General features: G+C 50.2%; 2 protein-coding genes across 2 annotated transcripts; both read left to right on the top strand.

Annotated features, from left to right (window-relative positions):
• Window positions 1–1,507: 1,507 nt before the first annotated feature.
• Window positions 1,508–2,686, top strand: EI90DRAFT_3121715 (uncharacterized protein; the record flags this gene model as incomplete). The annotated part of the gene is made up of 1 exon (XM_039063431.1): window positions 1,508–2,686. One exon carries the CDS (start codon window positions 1,508–1,510, stop codon window positions 2,684–2,686), a length of 1,179 nt encoding a protein of 392 aa, XP_038917454.1.
• An 11,992-nt stretch (window positions 2,687–14,678) lies between these two features.
• On the top strand, window positions 14,679–14,979 carry EI90DRAFT_3121712 (uncharacterized protein; the record flags this gene model as incomplete). Its single annotated transcript, XM_039063430.1, has 2 exons — window positions 14,679–14,924; window positions 14,965–14,979. The coding sequence occupies 2 exons, from the start codon at window positions 14,679–14,681 to the stop codon at window positions 14,977–14,979; spliced, it is 261 nt and encodes an 86-aa protein (XP_038917453.1).
• Window positions 14,980–17,154: the final 2,175 nt, after the last annotated feature.

Below are 17,154 nucleotides of genomic sequence, written 5' to 3'. Positions count from 1 at the left end.
GCATGTGGACACTTCCCTGTAGGGTGGCTTGCCCATAGGGTGTCATGGTACTTGGCGGCCCGCTGCCTCTGGTAGTGGTCCCCTTCTGGGGGTCTGTCATTGGCTGCCTACCGTCTTCCCATCTCCCCTCGACATGGGTTTGCCCTCCTGAGGGCAGGCCCTTATGCAACCTGGACAGGGTCGCCTGCCCATGGGGTGGCAGGATAGTCGGTGCCCCACCCCTTGGTGCGCTAGTCCCCATATGGGGTTGCGCCTCATGAGGCCCGGAACCGTATCCCCTCCCCCTGACCTGGGAGGCCCCCATCATAATGGGTTTGGCAGCGAGGTCTGCCAGTGCACGTGCCTCTTCAAGCTCGCGTTTTAACAACTCGATCTCCCTCTTCTGGAGGTTGACTTCTCTCTCTGTGTCTTTCAGAGAGGCAAAGATGCTGAAGCATCTCTGCATGCCTGTCAGGGCACACCCGCCTGACCCGGCTCCACCCGGCCCAACCTGACCCGGTACCCTGCTGTCCACCCTTCCTCACCTCCTCCCCCTTCCCCTTCTAATCTCCTCATTCTCCCTTCCTCACTTTCTATCTATCTTACTTCTTCTTTATTCTCTCTTTATTCTACATGGACAACCTTCTTTGTATCAATGTACCATTGACCCATCTGCTGCGTGCCCACCATGTACCTGGCCCAGGCACCTCGGGCGACTTCCTGCTGTGCCCAGCATGCGTGCATGCACTGGATGGCCTCGGGATCTCCCACGGAGACACCCGGGTGGTTACGGCTGTGTGCGAGGGTGACATGGCACTTGTCATGTGATCTAAGCCGCATGTATATAAACGAACCTGAAGTGGGAACCAAAGAAGTAGCCTTCTTCTCAACTTTCCACTTCAGGTAAGTAGTATAGTGTTATAGGAATGGAGTCTCTTGTGACCGTGTCCACCGAACGTCCACCATGGCGGGCCCTCCTTCTCCATATCCTCCCTTCTCTTTGTTACCTTCTCCCCGCTTCCCCCCTTTCTTACACGTTCACTCCATGCTAAGCTTCCCTTATCGGGTTTTGGTGCTGGCCGGAATATTTATTCTATTTCGCAAGATTTCTCGTGATCATTTCTTATTCAATAGTTAGCGTCACATTTATGTATGGCAACACCCGAAAAGATGAAACCTAACGAATAACACCCCATCCTCTTCTGTGCAACAACTGTAAACCTCCTTGTGCCAACACTGTATCGTCTGTGTAAGATTGTGTATGTCTCGGTCACCATCTATATGGGTCATCCCTGCTGAGGTTGACGACTCTAGCCACGGATCATCGAGTTTGCACGTGACTCAACTCAGGTATGCGCGATCACCTTTTGTTACGACTCACGTCGTTCGCCCAGGTACTGGGCTCACGTCTGTCTCACCTTACGGTGAGCATCTGGTTAATTCTACGGACAGATGGGTATTCGATACAAGCCCATTCCCTTCATCGCTGGTACGCTCTCGCAAGCGCCAAGTAGCCGTCGAACCCACCATGTGTCGTTCAACCTACAATCAACTAACTCCTCTGTCACTGGTACACTCTTACAAGCGCCAAGTACCCGTTGACACATATACAGACCATCAGCCAGATGAACGGTCTCATACCTCATTGCCGGTACGCCCATCTGGGCGCCAAGTATCTGTCAACCCAGCCTCTGGCAGCTCCCTCAAAGAGCTGGAACATCACTCGTTGCCGGTACACCCAATTGGGTGCCAAGTACCCGTCAACCAATTCTCAGGAAGCTCCCTCAAGGAGTCGTTATCTCACTCGCTACCAGTATGCTCCCTCGAGCGCCAAGTACCTGCTAGCCTTATGTCCTTGACTAGTCCCACTCTGGACATTCTCTCAACCTGTGATCCTATATACCTGCGCACAGTACGCTCACGTAACAAGCGCCAAGTATCCATCGTAACAGACTCCCATTCACTGCGAGGTCTCAGCTTTCTGTCAAAAGCTCCATGGCCATTGGACAATTCTAATTACACGACTAAACCGCCCTACATACATGAAGTGGAGGATTCTAAGTCGTCTATAAGGATGGAAAGAAGTGGGTTGCCCTTAACCCATTTCTTTAACAGTGGTGCCCCAACCCCGGTGCGACTAGATCGCACCATGCCACTAACGACGCCAGCTCAATCGACGCACAACCATGATACCCTGGCATCATCCACACAAGACACCCTCTCCTACCAGGTACCCGACTCTGCAGCAACATCTTCCCCATGGGGTGATGTGCGAACCTTGCCTGAAGCCATTTGGAGGCGACGAGATCTCACACTCATCATAGAGGCCATCAGAGAGTTCGAGGGTGGAGTTTTCAACGATCCTGATGCCCCTATGACCAAAATCCGTAATTGGAGGAGAATCATGCCAGCCCGGCTCGAAAGAGAACTCGTCCCCAATGACGGTGCTAAGCCAACACTGCGATACCAGCTCACGCCCCTAGATCAACTAGGATTGACTGATATGTTCTTGAAGATTTCAGCGTTCACACGTCTGGCTGCTGCCACCAAATTCACCGCAGCCGAATTTGTCATAGACCCGTGTGGTGATTTCACACTCATGCTGGCTGAGAAGGGCTGGGCATCACAGAAGGAATTCGATATCGTATGGCACTTCCTTGACCAACGGCTCAACGCCTGTCAGGGGATGGACCCCGGGTCCCCATGACCCCTCTCTACAGTCCACAGTCTGGCCTGTAAACACAGCCCATCTCAGGGCATAGCTACTGTGGGTAAGAAAGTGAGAAGAAGGTTAACTTCTCACTTTCCCACAGTGGCCCAACATGGCGAAAACTTCCGGGGATACCCGGAAGTCACATGAGGTGGGATCCGGGGTCGGATCATGCGGCGTGCAGAGCATGTGGCGTGCGGAGCATGCAGCGCAGGAAGTGCATGGGAAGTGGAGCGGGTCCGGATGCGGGTCCGGGTCTGGGCTAAGTCAGGGTATGTACAACACCTTCGAGAAGCACTTCGATTCCATAAAAAGGGCTGTCGACCCTTCACGAGAGTTTGATGAATCGAGGCTCGGCAGTTTCAGGCTGGCCAGTGTGCCACACACCACTTTCACTGACCCGGAATCGGTCGAAAGGGCATGGTCCACAGAGATTAGGCCTACCCGTGAGTCGACCTGCGAGACGTTGGGTTGGGAATTAAACAGTCAGCGCAAACCAGCAGTCGATGAAGTCACCTTCATACATCAACGCCAGCAGCTGCCAATAGAGCTCCCTGTTCCCCAGCCCAGCATAAACATCGCTGCAGCGATGTTACGAAGGGATGAAGGGACCGTACCAATAACGGACCGTCCACATGAATCCTATACGCTCCATGATCCCAAGAAAGACCTGGACTATGCAGAGTTTGTTCAAGGCCTCAAGGGCAGAAAGACCGAGGTGGGTCCCGCCGACGAGAGGCATCAGAACGATAGGAACAGACCTGGGCCCAATATGGGTCTCGCCCACCCCTTGTTTCAAGATCCTCTCGCTCCTATAAACCTCGGTATGGAGCCAGTTAGATCTGGACCCCAACCGCTGCCACAATATCGCCGAGGTGACAAACCACCACAGCCGCCTGCTCCTCCAGACCCACCTCTAGCCCAGGGTGGGCCACCTCCACACAACTATCTGCCGCCTCTGTCAGGAGGTCAAGCAGGTGCGCCACCGCCACCGCCACCGCCTATGCTAGGAGGACAAGCAGGTGCGCCACCGCCACTGCCACCACCTGCACCAGGAGGTCAGGCAGGAGTGCCTCCACCTCCACCACCTCCAGGGCCGGGCACTGTAATTCCTCACCAAATGCCAGGAATCAGGCCATACCTCCCATTCGACCAGACACAACCTTATGTCGATCGTAAGTACACTATGTCAGATTTCCCTGAGTTCAATGGCTCGATTGACAGCTATATAACCTGGTGCAGTATCTGTCGAAACTTAGCAAGACACTCGGTGGCCTTCACCCAACAAATGGTGGGAGTCCTGCCCAAGAGGTTTAAGGGCAAACTTGCGGACTGGTGGACTACTGTCCGCCCCAGCTGTGATGGTAGATAAAGGTCCATGACCGTGCAACCCTGACATTTGGCCTTTCCAGTCAGTTGGACCAAATTCAGCTTCATCCCTTGCCGGAGTCTGGATCCTTCGCTTTTAATGCGATCAAATAATTCAGCGGACATCAGCGTGCCGGTGGCTCCAGAATCTGCCAACGCCTTGACCTTGTGGCCATTGATGGCATTCATGCGACATCGCACTCTACATGCATCAGATCCCAAGGACTGCTGACCTGGGGGACGACCGAACAACTTGCGTGCCTCATATATTTCACCCACGGTCCTGGTCGCACCAATGAGTTTCTCCTCACAGGGAATTTCACCCCAAGCACATGCAACAAGGTAGGCATCAGGCATCTCTTCGGGGCTCTCTACATCTAGTACGTCCGCAGGATCTGAGTCGGACAGGGTACAAAACTCGGTGTAAGCAACTGCAAATTCCGCTTCCTGCCCTTCCACCAAGGCGGTATATGCCCGTTGATAGGAATGCTCCAATGGAGGGACCACCTCGATTCTTGTGATCACTCTTCATCTGGTCCGCTGAAGGAGCGGAGCTGGATCACCTTATGTAACCAGTTTCCTACGTCCAATAACGATATTAGAGTTTGTGCTGATTTGCGTACTGACCATGTTTTGGTTGCCAAATATATGATTGTTCACTGTCTAAACAACAATAAACACCCCCCAACGATCTCACCTGACATATAGATCGTCTATGGATAAAATTTTATATTGACTTTACTATGATTTCTAGTCAATATTACACCTAGATATACCACTTTTCAGTAGGACGTGATTGTTAGAACGTGCGGATTCGGACGACTCCGGAATGGAATCGGAGACTTATCATGGAAGGACCTTGGCCTCAGCGACTCAGGTGGAGCGCTGTGCCATTGCTGGTTGTCCTAGGGGTCCCTAATTTCGGATCTAGCAGAGGGAAAGTCTCTTGGGGGAATTCATGTTGATTTCGGACTAAAACCAAAACGAGTATGTACAAGTGCCGATATATATAATGGAAGGGGCAAAAGCACAAAGAGAACAAAGGGTGACCGAATCGGAACGAAGACGTCCGAATGGGAACAAAGGGTAGAGGGGGCGGAGCGGTACCGAAGGTCATAGGGCAAGACCTGTGATACGTCCGAAAGGAGGTAGAGAGGGCGAGGCCCAGAGGGGCAGGAGGATGAGGGGAAGTGGGGATGATGACTAACTGGCTAGAATAGAAAGAAGCAGTAGTCCAAATAGGGATGAAGGGAAAATGCGAGAAATACATTACAGGCGGCGAGAGTGCCGAAGGCGGTCCGCGAAGCTCGGGGGTTGCGGAGCTTACGGAGGTTACGGAGGCGGGGTTGGAAGTCCGAGGAATATTGGCAATGGTGTTTACGTAGTATGAGGTCACCAATGCAATGGACTAAGGCCGAGGTGGAGTCAAAGTCCGAGGTAGGGACTATGATGGAGGCTCGGAGTAAGGTACGAGCGGTGTCCGAGTGCGAAGTACGGGACAGCGGTGGAAGGTCGTAACTTGGCGGAAGGGTGGCGGAGGAGTAACGGAGGGAGGAGAGAGGGGACAGGTAAGGGGAGAAGGAGTGGCGGAAAGGAGAGTAGTCAGGTCCGAAGGTGAGTATCAGAGCGGATGGGGGAAGCGTAGGAGGGTGGCGGGAGGGTGGAGGTGTTGTGAAGGGGGAGCGGAGTAGTAGGAGGGTGGTGAGTGGGGCGACGTTCGGTCCGGGATGAATATCGGAGCGGACGGAGATAGGGTCGGAGAGGTAAGGGGGAGGTGTGTTTGCCAGGACCGAAGGTGAGTATCGGAACGGCAACGGTAGGTTATGACTCCGGAGGTGAAGAGGGTGGAGGTCCAGAAGTCAGGTTGGGTTCGGGGTCGGGTATGCACGGATATGACAGTGATTTTCCTGATAATTTACTGAAGGAAAACTACTAATAAAATAATTCCGCAATAAATGTTACTCAATACAGGAGTGACCAAACTGCTCTTTCTATCGCTTAGAGTGCATGCTAGTTATCCAGCAGGTTCAGGATCGCTCACTTTTCTCCTGTGGTGTGATAACCAAGTATTGCTGAGAGATTATTCAATTAAGAAGTCCCTCCACTAAATTCTCACTAATTCTCACTATGACACTTTTGTTCAGCTGTGTCTAACTGACCCTAACTCACGCTTAGAGTGACGTGTTAGTTTTATATTAGCTAACAACTAATATTTGCTTTTATCTTTTGGAGCAAATGAACCAACCACTGGTGAGGAGAATTAAACTTTTATTTCTACCTGAGGTTTGAGAGGGGGCAGAAGCGGCGGCCTTTTATGCTTTTCAGAGGCCTCTCTACTCCCACGCCTCGCACTAGTTACATGTGCTACATTTGTATTATAGATAGTTCTAGAATGATATAGGGGCTTGGGCTGTGTAAGCTTAATAATGGACTTAGGACATGACTCAGCAATAAGTAATTCATTTCTTTGTCTTTTGGGCCGATCTTAGCGGGATCTTGTAGTGCTGAAGCTATGCTCTACACCGCCTTAATTACGAACGGTTATCTTTAGAAATGACTCGGCTATAAAGGAACTTTCTAGACTGTTCTCTAATTGACCCCTTTTTGTGAAGCCGCATCATTACTAATGTTCTAGAGCCTTCCCAATTAATTAACCGATCCGCGGACTTCTGAATCACTTCATGCTTATGATCCGAGATCCAGATCATCAATCATTCCTTTGTTCCGATTTATTTGAGCTTAAAATCAAATAGTTTTGATGAATCATGGGAAAATATACAAGATTCGTTTTTTTTAGCATTTTCTCCTCTTCTGATGCGATCAAAAACTGTCCGCCCGCGCCGGGGAATAATCTATCATATGGTATTCGGTCCGCCAGACTTCCGGGCGCCAATATATTTCCCTTGAGTCACATTACTTTTTGTAAGAATTAGCAAATAAATATATATGAATTATAAGGTGTTTCGCCGTTTGAGCAATATCTCCGTCAGTTTTGAAGCTTTTAGAATGAAACAAAACCGTGGATAAAGTTAAGAAACAGTCCTTTCAGATGGTAAAAAGATTACAGTCAAAGGTTTACGGGTTCCCGAGATATTTACATTTCTTTCCCAATGTTCCTTCTTATTCTGCCGTCTATGTGCTATTTTCTTGTTGTAGGGATATATTCTTTGAATATTACACCTATGCCAAGTTCTAGGCATGATTGTAGTAGATTAAATCTCATGCTACATGGGTGTAGATAATTTATATGTCTGTCCAGTCTCATAAAGATCATGAGATCTGTTAAACGTCTGAACTTGTCACCTGCTCGTTGACTATTCTGATAGATCATTGTTTTATTCTTTGAATATTATTTCTCCTACACCGCCTTACGAGGTGGACAATCATTGTCCCAATGCAGGGCACTCCCGCAATGTCTACAGGGTCGAGGCGGCTTCTTACATGATTTGAAGTCACTCATGGGGTAGGTGTGGCTCTCCGACACTGCGGCTGCGCTTTGAGCTTCAACCCGATCTGTTCCACGTTTGTTCCTTTCGAGGTTCCACCTGGCGACCTTGTTGGCAATGGCATCAATGCTGTACTCTTCGGTGGCCACCAGCTCATCGTGTTTGAGCGCAACCATTCGTTGGAGTGCCTCCGCTGTCTCGAGATGGTCGATGTTGACGTGAGCCCACCATCCTCTGGGAACGTCCTCCAATAACCTTTGGACTTCACCCTTCAAGACATCCTGACTTGGTATGTTGGCCAGAGGGTAGAGAGTACGCAGTAATCGCAACTTGCATGTCACGAAATCGAGCGGTGTCTCTCTCGTGTGACCCTCACCTTTACGGTATCGACACGAGTGGAAACGCTCTCATATTTTGTCGATAAACGCAGGTGTCAAGAAGTAGTGTAATATGTAGCTGTGTAAAGCCTCCCAATTTCGAGTGAAATACAGCTTGTTGGCTGTTGACGTTCTGTTGCGGGACATGGAAGCCTACGTCCTCAAGGGCATGACGGTTCCATTGCTTATAGCCAAGGACGTACAGACAACCTACCAGCTGCACACGATGCGCCCGCCCGAACGTGAATATTGGCAGGTCGCAGATTCAGAGCATCAGGTTCCCCTCAGGAGCCAGTTGCACCATCGATCAATTTATCAAGTGACGCTATTACCAGATGCACCGGCCGAGGTCAAGAAGACGGCAAAGTCAGGAACTGGGTGCTTGAAGCTAGTTGAAGACGTGACCCTAGAACCGTACACAGTGAGACAGGTCGAAGTTGCTGGCAGTTACGACAGCAGCTCGGGAACGCGTTTGGTCGAAGGTTGGAGCAGTCAGTGGAGCCCGGGAGGTTATTTGCCACCACCTGTCATGCTGGTAGACACTCGGGACACCGTCCGATTGCCTTTGACCAACCCAAATCCATATCCGATCAGAGTTCCCAAGGGTGAAATCGTCGCCACCATGCAGCGACCACGAGAGGTCCTAGACTGTGCAGACCAATTGACCGAGAACCAACTGTGTGAGTTCACTAGGAAAGGCGCGTTATATCAAGCCATGACCGCTGGCTTGTCAACCCAAAAACAACTAGAAGTCGAGGTGGATGCCTTCGAGCCTCTAGTCGGGCCCAAGACTGCAGAGACGCCACCAGGGGAAGAGACGTGGCCAGAAGCATTGACCCAAGTTGTGGACATTAACCCGGAGCTATCCCTCGACGAAAAGGAGCAGCTACAAAGGATCGTGCAGCGCCATGCCAAGGCTTTTGCCACAACCGGTAACTTGGGACATTACGATGCCAAGGTACACATATCGTTGAAGCCTGATGTCAAGCCCATCTCTCTCCCTCCCTACCACACGTCACCACTAAAGAGGGAGATCATCGATAAGCAACTAGATTCCTGGTTGGAAATGGGAGTGATAGAACCATCTCGAAGTCCTTGGGGTGCTCCCGTCATAATCGTCAGCCAAAAGGGGAAGAACCGGTTGTGCATAGACTGGTGCAAGCTCAACGAAGTTACTATACCCGACGAATTCCCTATTCCAAGGCAGACGGACATCTTGCAGGCTCTGTCAGGGGCCCAGTACATGTCCACCTTCGACGCCCTGTCTGGATTTACACAACTCGAGTTCGATCAGGAGTCAAGAGACAAAACAGCTTTCCGTACTCACAGAGGGCTATACCAGTTCACCAGAATGCCTTTCGGTTGGAGGAACGGACCCCCAGTGTTCCAGAGAGTGATGCAGGAGGTCTTGGCCCCCTTTCTATGGCAATTCGCCCTGGTGTATATAGATGACATCGTGGTCTACTCGCTCTCCTTCCGCCAGCACCAAGATCATTGGGATAGGGTCCTGGAGCGATAGAATCAGCTAACCTTACACTCTCCCCACCCAAGTGTCACATGGGATACCAGAGTCTCCTGTTGTTGGGACAGAAGGTCTCTCGACTCGGACTATCCACACATCGTGAGAAAGTCCGCGCCTTACTCAAACTAGAAGAACCCCACAACCGGAAAGCACTACGCACGTTCTTGGGGATGGCCATATACTTTTTGGCATTTATACCCCAGTACTCACTCATAGCACGACCGTTGTTTGACATGCTAAAGGACGGTGCACCTTGGGTCTGGAGCGAGGACTGCAAGCGAGTGTTTTCCCTGCTCAAATACTCACTAGCTTCGGCCCCTGTCAGGGGACATCCGATGAGAGGTCTAGGTTACCGGCTCTATACAGACACTTCTGACATGGCGTTGGTGGGAACCCTCCAACAGATACAACCCATACTCGTCAAGGACCTGGCGGGTACCAGGACCTATGACAAGTTGAAGCAAGCACATGACCTAGGGGACCCAGTGCCCCACCTCATGAAGAAGCTGAGTGTCGAACATGATGATCATCCTCCAAGGATTGGTTGGGCAACTAACTTCGAGGAATCCACGGTCCATGTGGAAAGAGTGATAGCTTACTGGAGCCGCACCTGTAAGGGACCAGAAACCAGGTATTCAGCCACGGAACGCGAGGCTTTGGTGGCCAAGGAAGCGTTAGTTCGCTTTACACCATTTATCGAGGGTGAAAGACTATTCTTGGTCACTGACCACACGGCCCTACAGTGGGCCAGGACCTTCAAGAACTACAACCGCCATCTAGCAGCTTGGGGATTAGTTTTTGCGGCATTCCCAAACATGATTATAGTGCACCGCCCTGGTTTGGCACATTCCAACATGGACCCGCTGTCAAGACTGTCCCGGACGCCCGAGGCAATCAGTCCTGAAGTGGAAGGGTTGCCTAGCCTAGAGACGAGTCTAGCACAGGGGGACATAACTCAGCCTTGGGCAGACTATTTACGCAAGGACCAAGCGAAGAGGACCTTTGTAGTCACCCGATCAAGGTCCATTACAAGCAAGAAGTTAGACCTATCTGGCGACCCCGATGTGGAGAGCCAAGGGGAGAAAGGTCCAGCTTCCAATCTCCAAATGAGCCTTGCCCCGGAGGTCGCAAAGGAGTTTCAACTCGCCTACCTTTCAGACGAAGAGTTCGGCGATACCTACAGCAAGTTGCCAGAGGGTTCCTTGGGTGGTGGGGCACACCAGATCTCGGATGACGGTTTGCTATTGTGGGACGACCCCCAAGCCAGCCGACGAGTGTGCGTTGTAGGAATATAAAAGTTACAACACTAAAACAACCAGAAACCATCACAAAAAATTGGATAAAAATCATACAACCTCCACGGACCAGAAATAAAAACAGGAATAAAATCATAACTCAACAAAATGAATTGAAATAAAATATCGGAAAAATAATGAAGAACAGAGTCGATGGATTGAGTATCTACGCGAACTTTCAAGTCTAGGGATTAACAGATGGTTCAGAAAATGAAGAAAAACAGCAAATAAACTCACATGAAAACAAAAACAAGGTTTCCTGTATCAAATAAAATATTAGAAATTCGTGGTAACGTGGGAAAATAGTTTTACGAACGTACGAAACGAATGACAAAGAGAAATCGGAAGGAAATCAAGGCATCCATATAATGAAAAATGGTCGGGTACGAGGAAAAGATGAAAGAATTGGAAATATTTATACGAGGAAAATAGGGAAAAATATGAATATTTGTCGGTCTTAAAGAGTTGAAGTATAGGTCTGTGTTCGAAAAGATTTCATGTTAAAATCTGAAGAATTGAGGGAGAAACGGATTTAACAAGATTAAAACACACTTGCAGAGAAGACTGGCTCAAACATCCTGAGTTTGTGGTTAAAACGGATGAGCTAGAAATGCTAAACTAAAGAGTTTGAGTCCAGGAACGAGGCATAATTTATCCAGAATTAATTGTAAGAAAATGGATGAGCTAATGCCAAAGCAATCTGGAGAACCTCAAAATTAAATCTTGAAAAATTCATATCTTCATAAATAATCCTCATAGTTTACTGTTGTTTATACCGACGGAAAGCTACACCCTTAAGCTAACAAATAACCCCATGACATGTGACTTAGAATAAAGTGAGTAAACAAGGGTAAACAAGGCCATGATGGGTGTTAGGCAATGCAATTGGCTAATTCCCACACCAAAACTTCCAGAAAGTTCTAGAAGCAGAATGGGATGCTGATCGCTTACATAAGAGGATTGCTAAGCTCAATATAAGATTACTCAGCAATGTAAATAGTAAAGTGACATGTGAAAACAGAGCCCTTAGGAAAGGTATAAAAGACCACATTTTCTGGTCTGACCCCTCTTCCTTCTTTACTCCTCTCCCCTACATGCTCTGGCTCATAGGTCATAAGGCGTCCTAATAAAATTAAGTTTTATTAGTATAAGTGTGCAGTTCAGATCACATCTGAGTAAAAGTGATCAACCCTCAGTAAAAAGTTAAGAAGAAGTTAAGAAATAGTGACTTGAGTCAAGTCGGTTGGAGTCGCTCCGAGTTAAAAGTGACAAGACAGAGGTGAAATGACTGAAAATAGTAGGTCTATAGCGCAATTTTCGTGTGGAACAATCAGGTAGACAAGTGAATTGAACCCTGAGAATTTCATCCACACACAAATAATCAGTAACACATACAAATATCAATACACAAAGCAACCAAAACGCTACAGTGGTTGAGTTAAAGTACCAATACTAACATATAAGTATCAGAAGAAAGAACAGCCTTTTATAGGATTTCTGTTCTCCTCCTTCAGCGTACCGGCTCATCTGAGATCCTTGATCCTCAAGGAGTTCCATGACTTACCCCACGAGGCTGCTCATGCGGGGGTAGAGAGAACCCTCAAATGTCTGAAGGCCAAATGTTATTGGAAGGACCTCAGAAAGGATACTAAGCAGTACATGGAGACATGCGATGTATGTCAGAAAATCAAGCACGACCAAGGCAAGGCTCCCGGCCTGCTGAAACCCTTGCCAGTGCCTCAGTTACCATATCACACAATAACGCTAGACTTCATAACGGGCCTCCCAGCGGCGAAGAGTGACATTCGTCTCGACGCCATCCTAGTGGTAGTTGACAAGCTCACCAAATACGGACATTTCATCCCTTGCGCTACTACAGTAGACGCGCAAGGTTCGGCTGACCTGCTGTGGCACCACATCATCAAACATATGGGGCTACCCGCAGTCATAGTCAGTGACAGAGACCCAAGATTTCTGTCAACTTTCTGGACTTCCCTAGCTCGTCATTTTGATACTAAACTGGCGATGTCCACCGCTGCTCACCCCCAAACAGACGGTGTAAGCATGCTAGGGATGTAACCCAGCAGCAAACAAGAAAAGAAAAAAAAGGGGGGCAAAGAAAATCTTACTACCGGTAAGGCCGCACACGGTCCCGGTGCAAGTGCACGATACTAATAAACTCTTTTAAAACTCAGAACTCACCCTGGTCCTTCTTGGACAGTCGTCAGGGAGTCAGACTAAGCTCTTTAAACGTATGGAAGGGGTCGCTCAACACCACAGTCTTTGTAGCACAGATGAGGGGTCCAACAACTGTAAGTACAACGCAAACTGGGTGTATATATAGAAAAAAAAAGAGAAATCAGAACAAAAAAACAAGTAAAATAGCCGATGGATGGTGGCGATGGAACCAGGAAGAATGTTGAGAGCTCGGCTAAGAAACAATAAGGCAAAAAAATGTCCACAAGGTAACAATAAAGTCAATAATTGAGGCCCATAAGGTCAATATCAGCCATCAATCTCGCTTCTCCACAGCATATCCGTCATCCTAACTCCCGTCCCGTCCTTCCATCCTCTTCTCCTGATCCGTCGCTGTCCTTCAAGCTCAAAATCGTGTGAATTGGTGGAAAATTGGTGGAGATATGGGGGAAATGGTGGATATCCGTGAATTTTGGGGAAGTGGCAATATGGGTCTTGAGAAAAAAGCATGGAAAAAATTGGAAAAAATGGGAAAATGTGCCGTGGGCATTGTGAATGTGTCGGAGGCTTGAGGGTGCTCGTGTCAGGGACTCGTCCGGGGTCGAGGGGGTCCGGGTATAACGTCCGGGACCGAGAGCCTGGCGGGGGGCGGATCGGGCGTGCGTACTGACAGGCCCGATGTGGGGCAGCGGTCCCTGGCCACTTAGACTGAAGTGGAAAGTTGTTATTATTATTAAAGGAGAAATATTGTACTACTTACCTGAAGTGGAAAGTTGAGAAGAAGGCTACTTCTTCGGTTCCCACTTCAGGTTCGTTTATATACATGCGGCTTGGATCACATGACGGGTGCCACGTCACCCTCGCACACAGCCGTAACCACCCGGGTGTCTCCATGGGAGATCCCGAGGGTATCCGGTGCAGGCGCGCGTGCTGGGCACAGCGGGAAGTTGCCCGAGGTGCCCGGGCCGGGTACATGGTGGGCGCGCTGCAGATGGGTCAGTTGTACATTGATACAGAGAAAGTCGTCCATGTAGAATAAAGAGAGAATAAAGGAGAAGTAAGATAAGGAGAAACTGAGGAAGGGAGGATGAGGGGGAAGAAGGGAAAGGGGGAGGAGGTAAGGAGGGGTGGACCAGCGGGGTACCGGGTCAGGTTGGGCCGGGTGGAGCCGGGTCAGGCGGGTGTGCCCTGACAGCTCGTTGGAGCCTCGAAAAACGTGGTTCTGGCCTTGTTTGTGTGGTACTTGCTGTGCCCTCCTACAACGGTCAGACGGAAGTCATGAATCAACAGCTAGAAGTCATGCTAAGAGCCTTCATCAATAAGGACCGAGACGACTGGCACAAATATTTGGACGTCCTCATGTTGGCATATAACAACAGCCCTCACACGGCCACAGGCAAGACCCCGGCCTCACTACTCATGGGATTCCGACCCCATTGTCAGGGCATACACCCTGACCTAGCCCATACCCGCATCCACACCCGCACCCGCAACCGCACCCGGCTGTTGCACTCCCCGCGCGCGCCCTGTGCCGGACGCTCAGTGCGGCCGGAGGGCCCGGACCTCGGGTCTCGGGTCTCATGTGACTTCCGGATATCTCCGGAAGTTTTCGATGTATTGTGGCCACTGTGGGAAGATGAGAAGTTAACTTCCTTCTCATCTCTGACCCACAGTAGGCAAGTTGTATATACTTGCCTCTCTTCTATATAGCATCTCTGACCCACAGTAGGTTGTGCCCTGGACAGGGCTGGTTACACCTGGGACTGTGGACCATAGGGGAGGGTCATGGGGACCCGGGAGTCGTCCCCTGACACCCATCTTCCCAGCTCTTTCCTCGTCCCAGAGGGAGGTCTCAATGTCGGGGCAGAGGAGAGGGTGAAAGACCTAAATCTTCGACAAAAATGGGCCCGTGAAGCCATCTTCAATGCCCAACAATCACAGATTAAAGCTTATAATTCTGAACACAAGGAAGTTATATACAGCATAGGCGACCTCGTTCTCATCGACCCCCACAAGTTAAACCTCCTAGAGGTAAAAGGGGAAGGGCACAAACTGATGCAGAGATGCATAGGCCCCTTCGAGGTAATGGAGGTGATTAATGACAACGTGTATCGGCTAAGGCTCCCCGACTCCTACCCGATGCACAATGTGGTCAACATGGCTCACTTAAGGCCATACCGGCCCACAGGAGATGACTCGTGACCCCACCTGTCCAACCCTAGAGATGACATTAGAGCCTCGGAGGAGTTCGAGGTGGACGATGTGGTGGGGCACAGGAGACGAAAGGGGAAAACGTTATTCAGAGTTCGGTGGAAAGGGTACGGAGCCCAGGAAGATATGTGGGTGATGGAAAGAGACCTCAGAAATGCACCCAAAACATTGGCGAAATATAAATCGAGGACTGGCTTGAGTAGATGCTATTAGGTGCCTACTGCCCAATCGAGCGAAGTCAGGACTGCCCAAGTCGGAGCCAGATCACGGTATCAACCGATCATCGCTCACTCCTGATCACCACCGATCTCTCCCACTTCTCAACCTCGTCCCATGTCGTTAGCCTTAGCCAGCATCAGCCAAAGGCCCACCCCCAGCAACTCTGTTACGATCACCGACACTCATAGAGGGGATCATGCCGGACTAGAAGCCATTGAGATCGACGCAGAGCCCTTCAAAATCGCTTCATCACATAGTATGTGGTTGAATGGTCAGTTCGGGGCGTCAGATCCCGTATTCTCCTACGTACCCGTTAGAAGCCTGGGCTCTGGTCCTCGTCTGCTCGATCGACTATGGATACTGGTTCCAGAGGACCATCATCTCAACGAGGTGGAAGTGCTGAAAGAAAACCATAACCAAAATGTTCCACCCAGAGCCCTTACCCCGCTGCTAGAGCGTTGGCAGGCAGCCAAGACAGCCGCACTCGCAGCTGAGGCCCACTCATCCTTATGACTACCAGCAGAACTGCGTGACGTTATCTACAGAGTGGAATCGGAAGCCAGAGGAGACCACAAACAAGATCGAAACGCTTTTGCCTTCCAATTTGCCCCATGGCAGCATCCGATTATCATAGTAGCTCGATATACCTACATCCTACGCATCATCTCTCTTCTGGTGGCTTTCGTTAACTTCACCTGGGCAAGAGATCGCCTGTTGCCTGATTCCATCAATCTGGATCGGGAAGTCGACTGGTTCGAACCTCCAAAAGGAATAATTGTCGAGGATGGCTCAGTCGACAACCAAACCACGTTGGATCTGCTCGAGCTGGCACCGTACGTGGCATGTGGGTTGGCCTGTCACCGGAAAAAGGACAATCACCTGGAAAATTTCGACTCACCCGACCGCGCCGCCAGGGCACGGACTCTCTTAGCTCAGCACCTTGGAGACTCAAGGTTACAATGGTTCTTCGACTGGCCCATGTGGGAAGGCCCCCCAGACCCGCTACCAGGAACAGAGGATCGAGATTCCTATTTGCAAAAGCTGACATGGCCTGGACCACCCACATCCAGTCAAGATCTTTCCACTCTCAAGTTGGTCGAAAGGAGGCGATACCATAGAGCTTTCTATTACACGGACACAGGACGATTCATGACTCGTAACGAGGCTACAGATGTGGTGTTGGAAGATGACGTGGAACGTCGTCTACTACAACCTAACCAACCGATGGTCATCGACGACAACGTCGAACCACCGAACGAAGACCTTGCCGTCCACGACCTTGCTGTCCCGGATTCCTTTCCTCCCTCCCCTGAATGGCCGGGAACTGGCGATTCGTTGTTCTCGCCAAATTTTGGGATGCCATCTTCCTTGCCGGTTCCCCTTTCCTCAACCACATTGTCCGCCTCATCCTCCCTTTCAAACACTTTGAGTTTGGCTCACTGGCAGAGACTCCCAAGAGAAGAGAGGAGGTCGAATCCTTACCCTGGGTCTAGAAGGGCACGTGTAGCAAACCGTCCCGATCAACCATGTTGGCGTATGTGAGACGAGTCCTACAACTCTGGGGCTGACTCGTACCGTCCGGAGGTCCACAGCCGTGAAAGATCATGGCATTGGGAAGCCTCCCGGGACCCGCCAGTTTGGAGGGAACCTCGAACGAATTCTAGATCCCCAAGTGCAAGGGGTCCCTTGTCGAGTTTAGTGCCATATTGATCCCCTTCGACGTCCTCAGTCCCGCGCACTGCTCCTGTCGCCCTGCCGGTGAATCCCACCTGGGTGGTGGACAGCAGCTCAAACATGGCTGTACCTGCATTCGTGGTCAATCTGGCCACAC

The sequence above is a fragment of the Cantharellus anzutake genome (genome assembly GCF_015039405.1).
Source record: "Cantharellus anzutake strain C23 chromosome Unknown EI90scaffold_17, whole genome shotgun sequence".
Taxonomy (NCBI): Eukaryota; Fungi; Basidiomycota; class Agaricomycetes; order Cantharellales; family Hydnaceae; genus Cantharellus; species Cantharellus anzutake.
The sequence above is the reverse complement of the archived record's forward strand: the minus strand, read 5'-3'. Positions and strand labels throughout refer to the sequence as shown.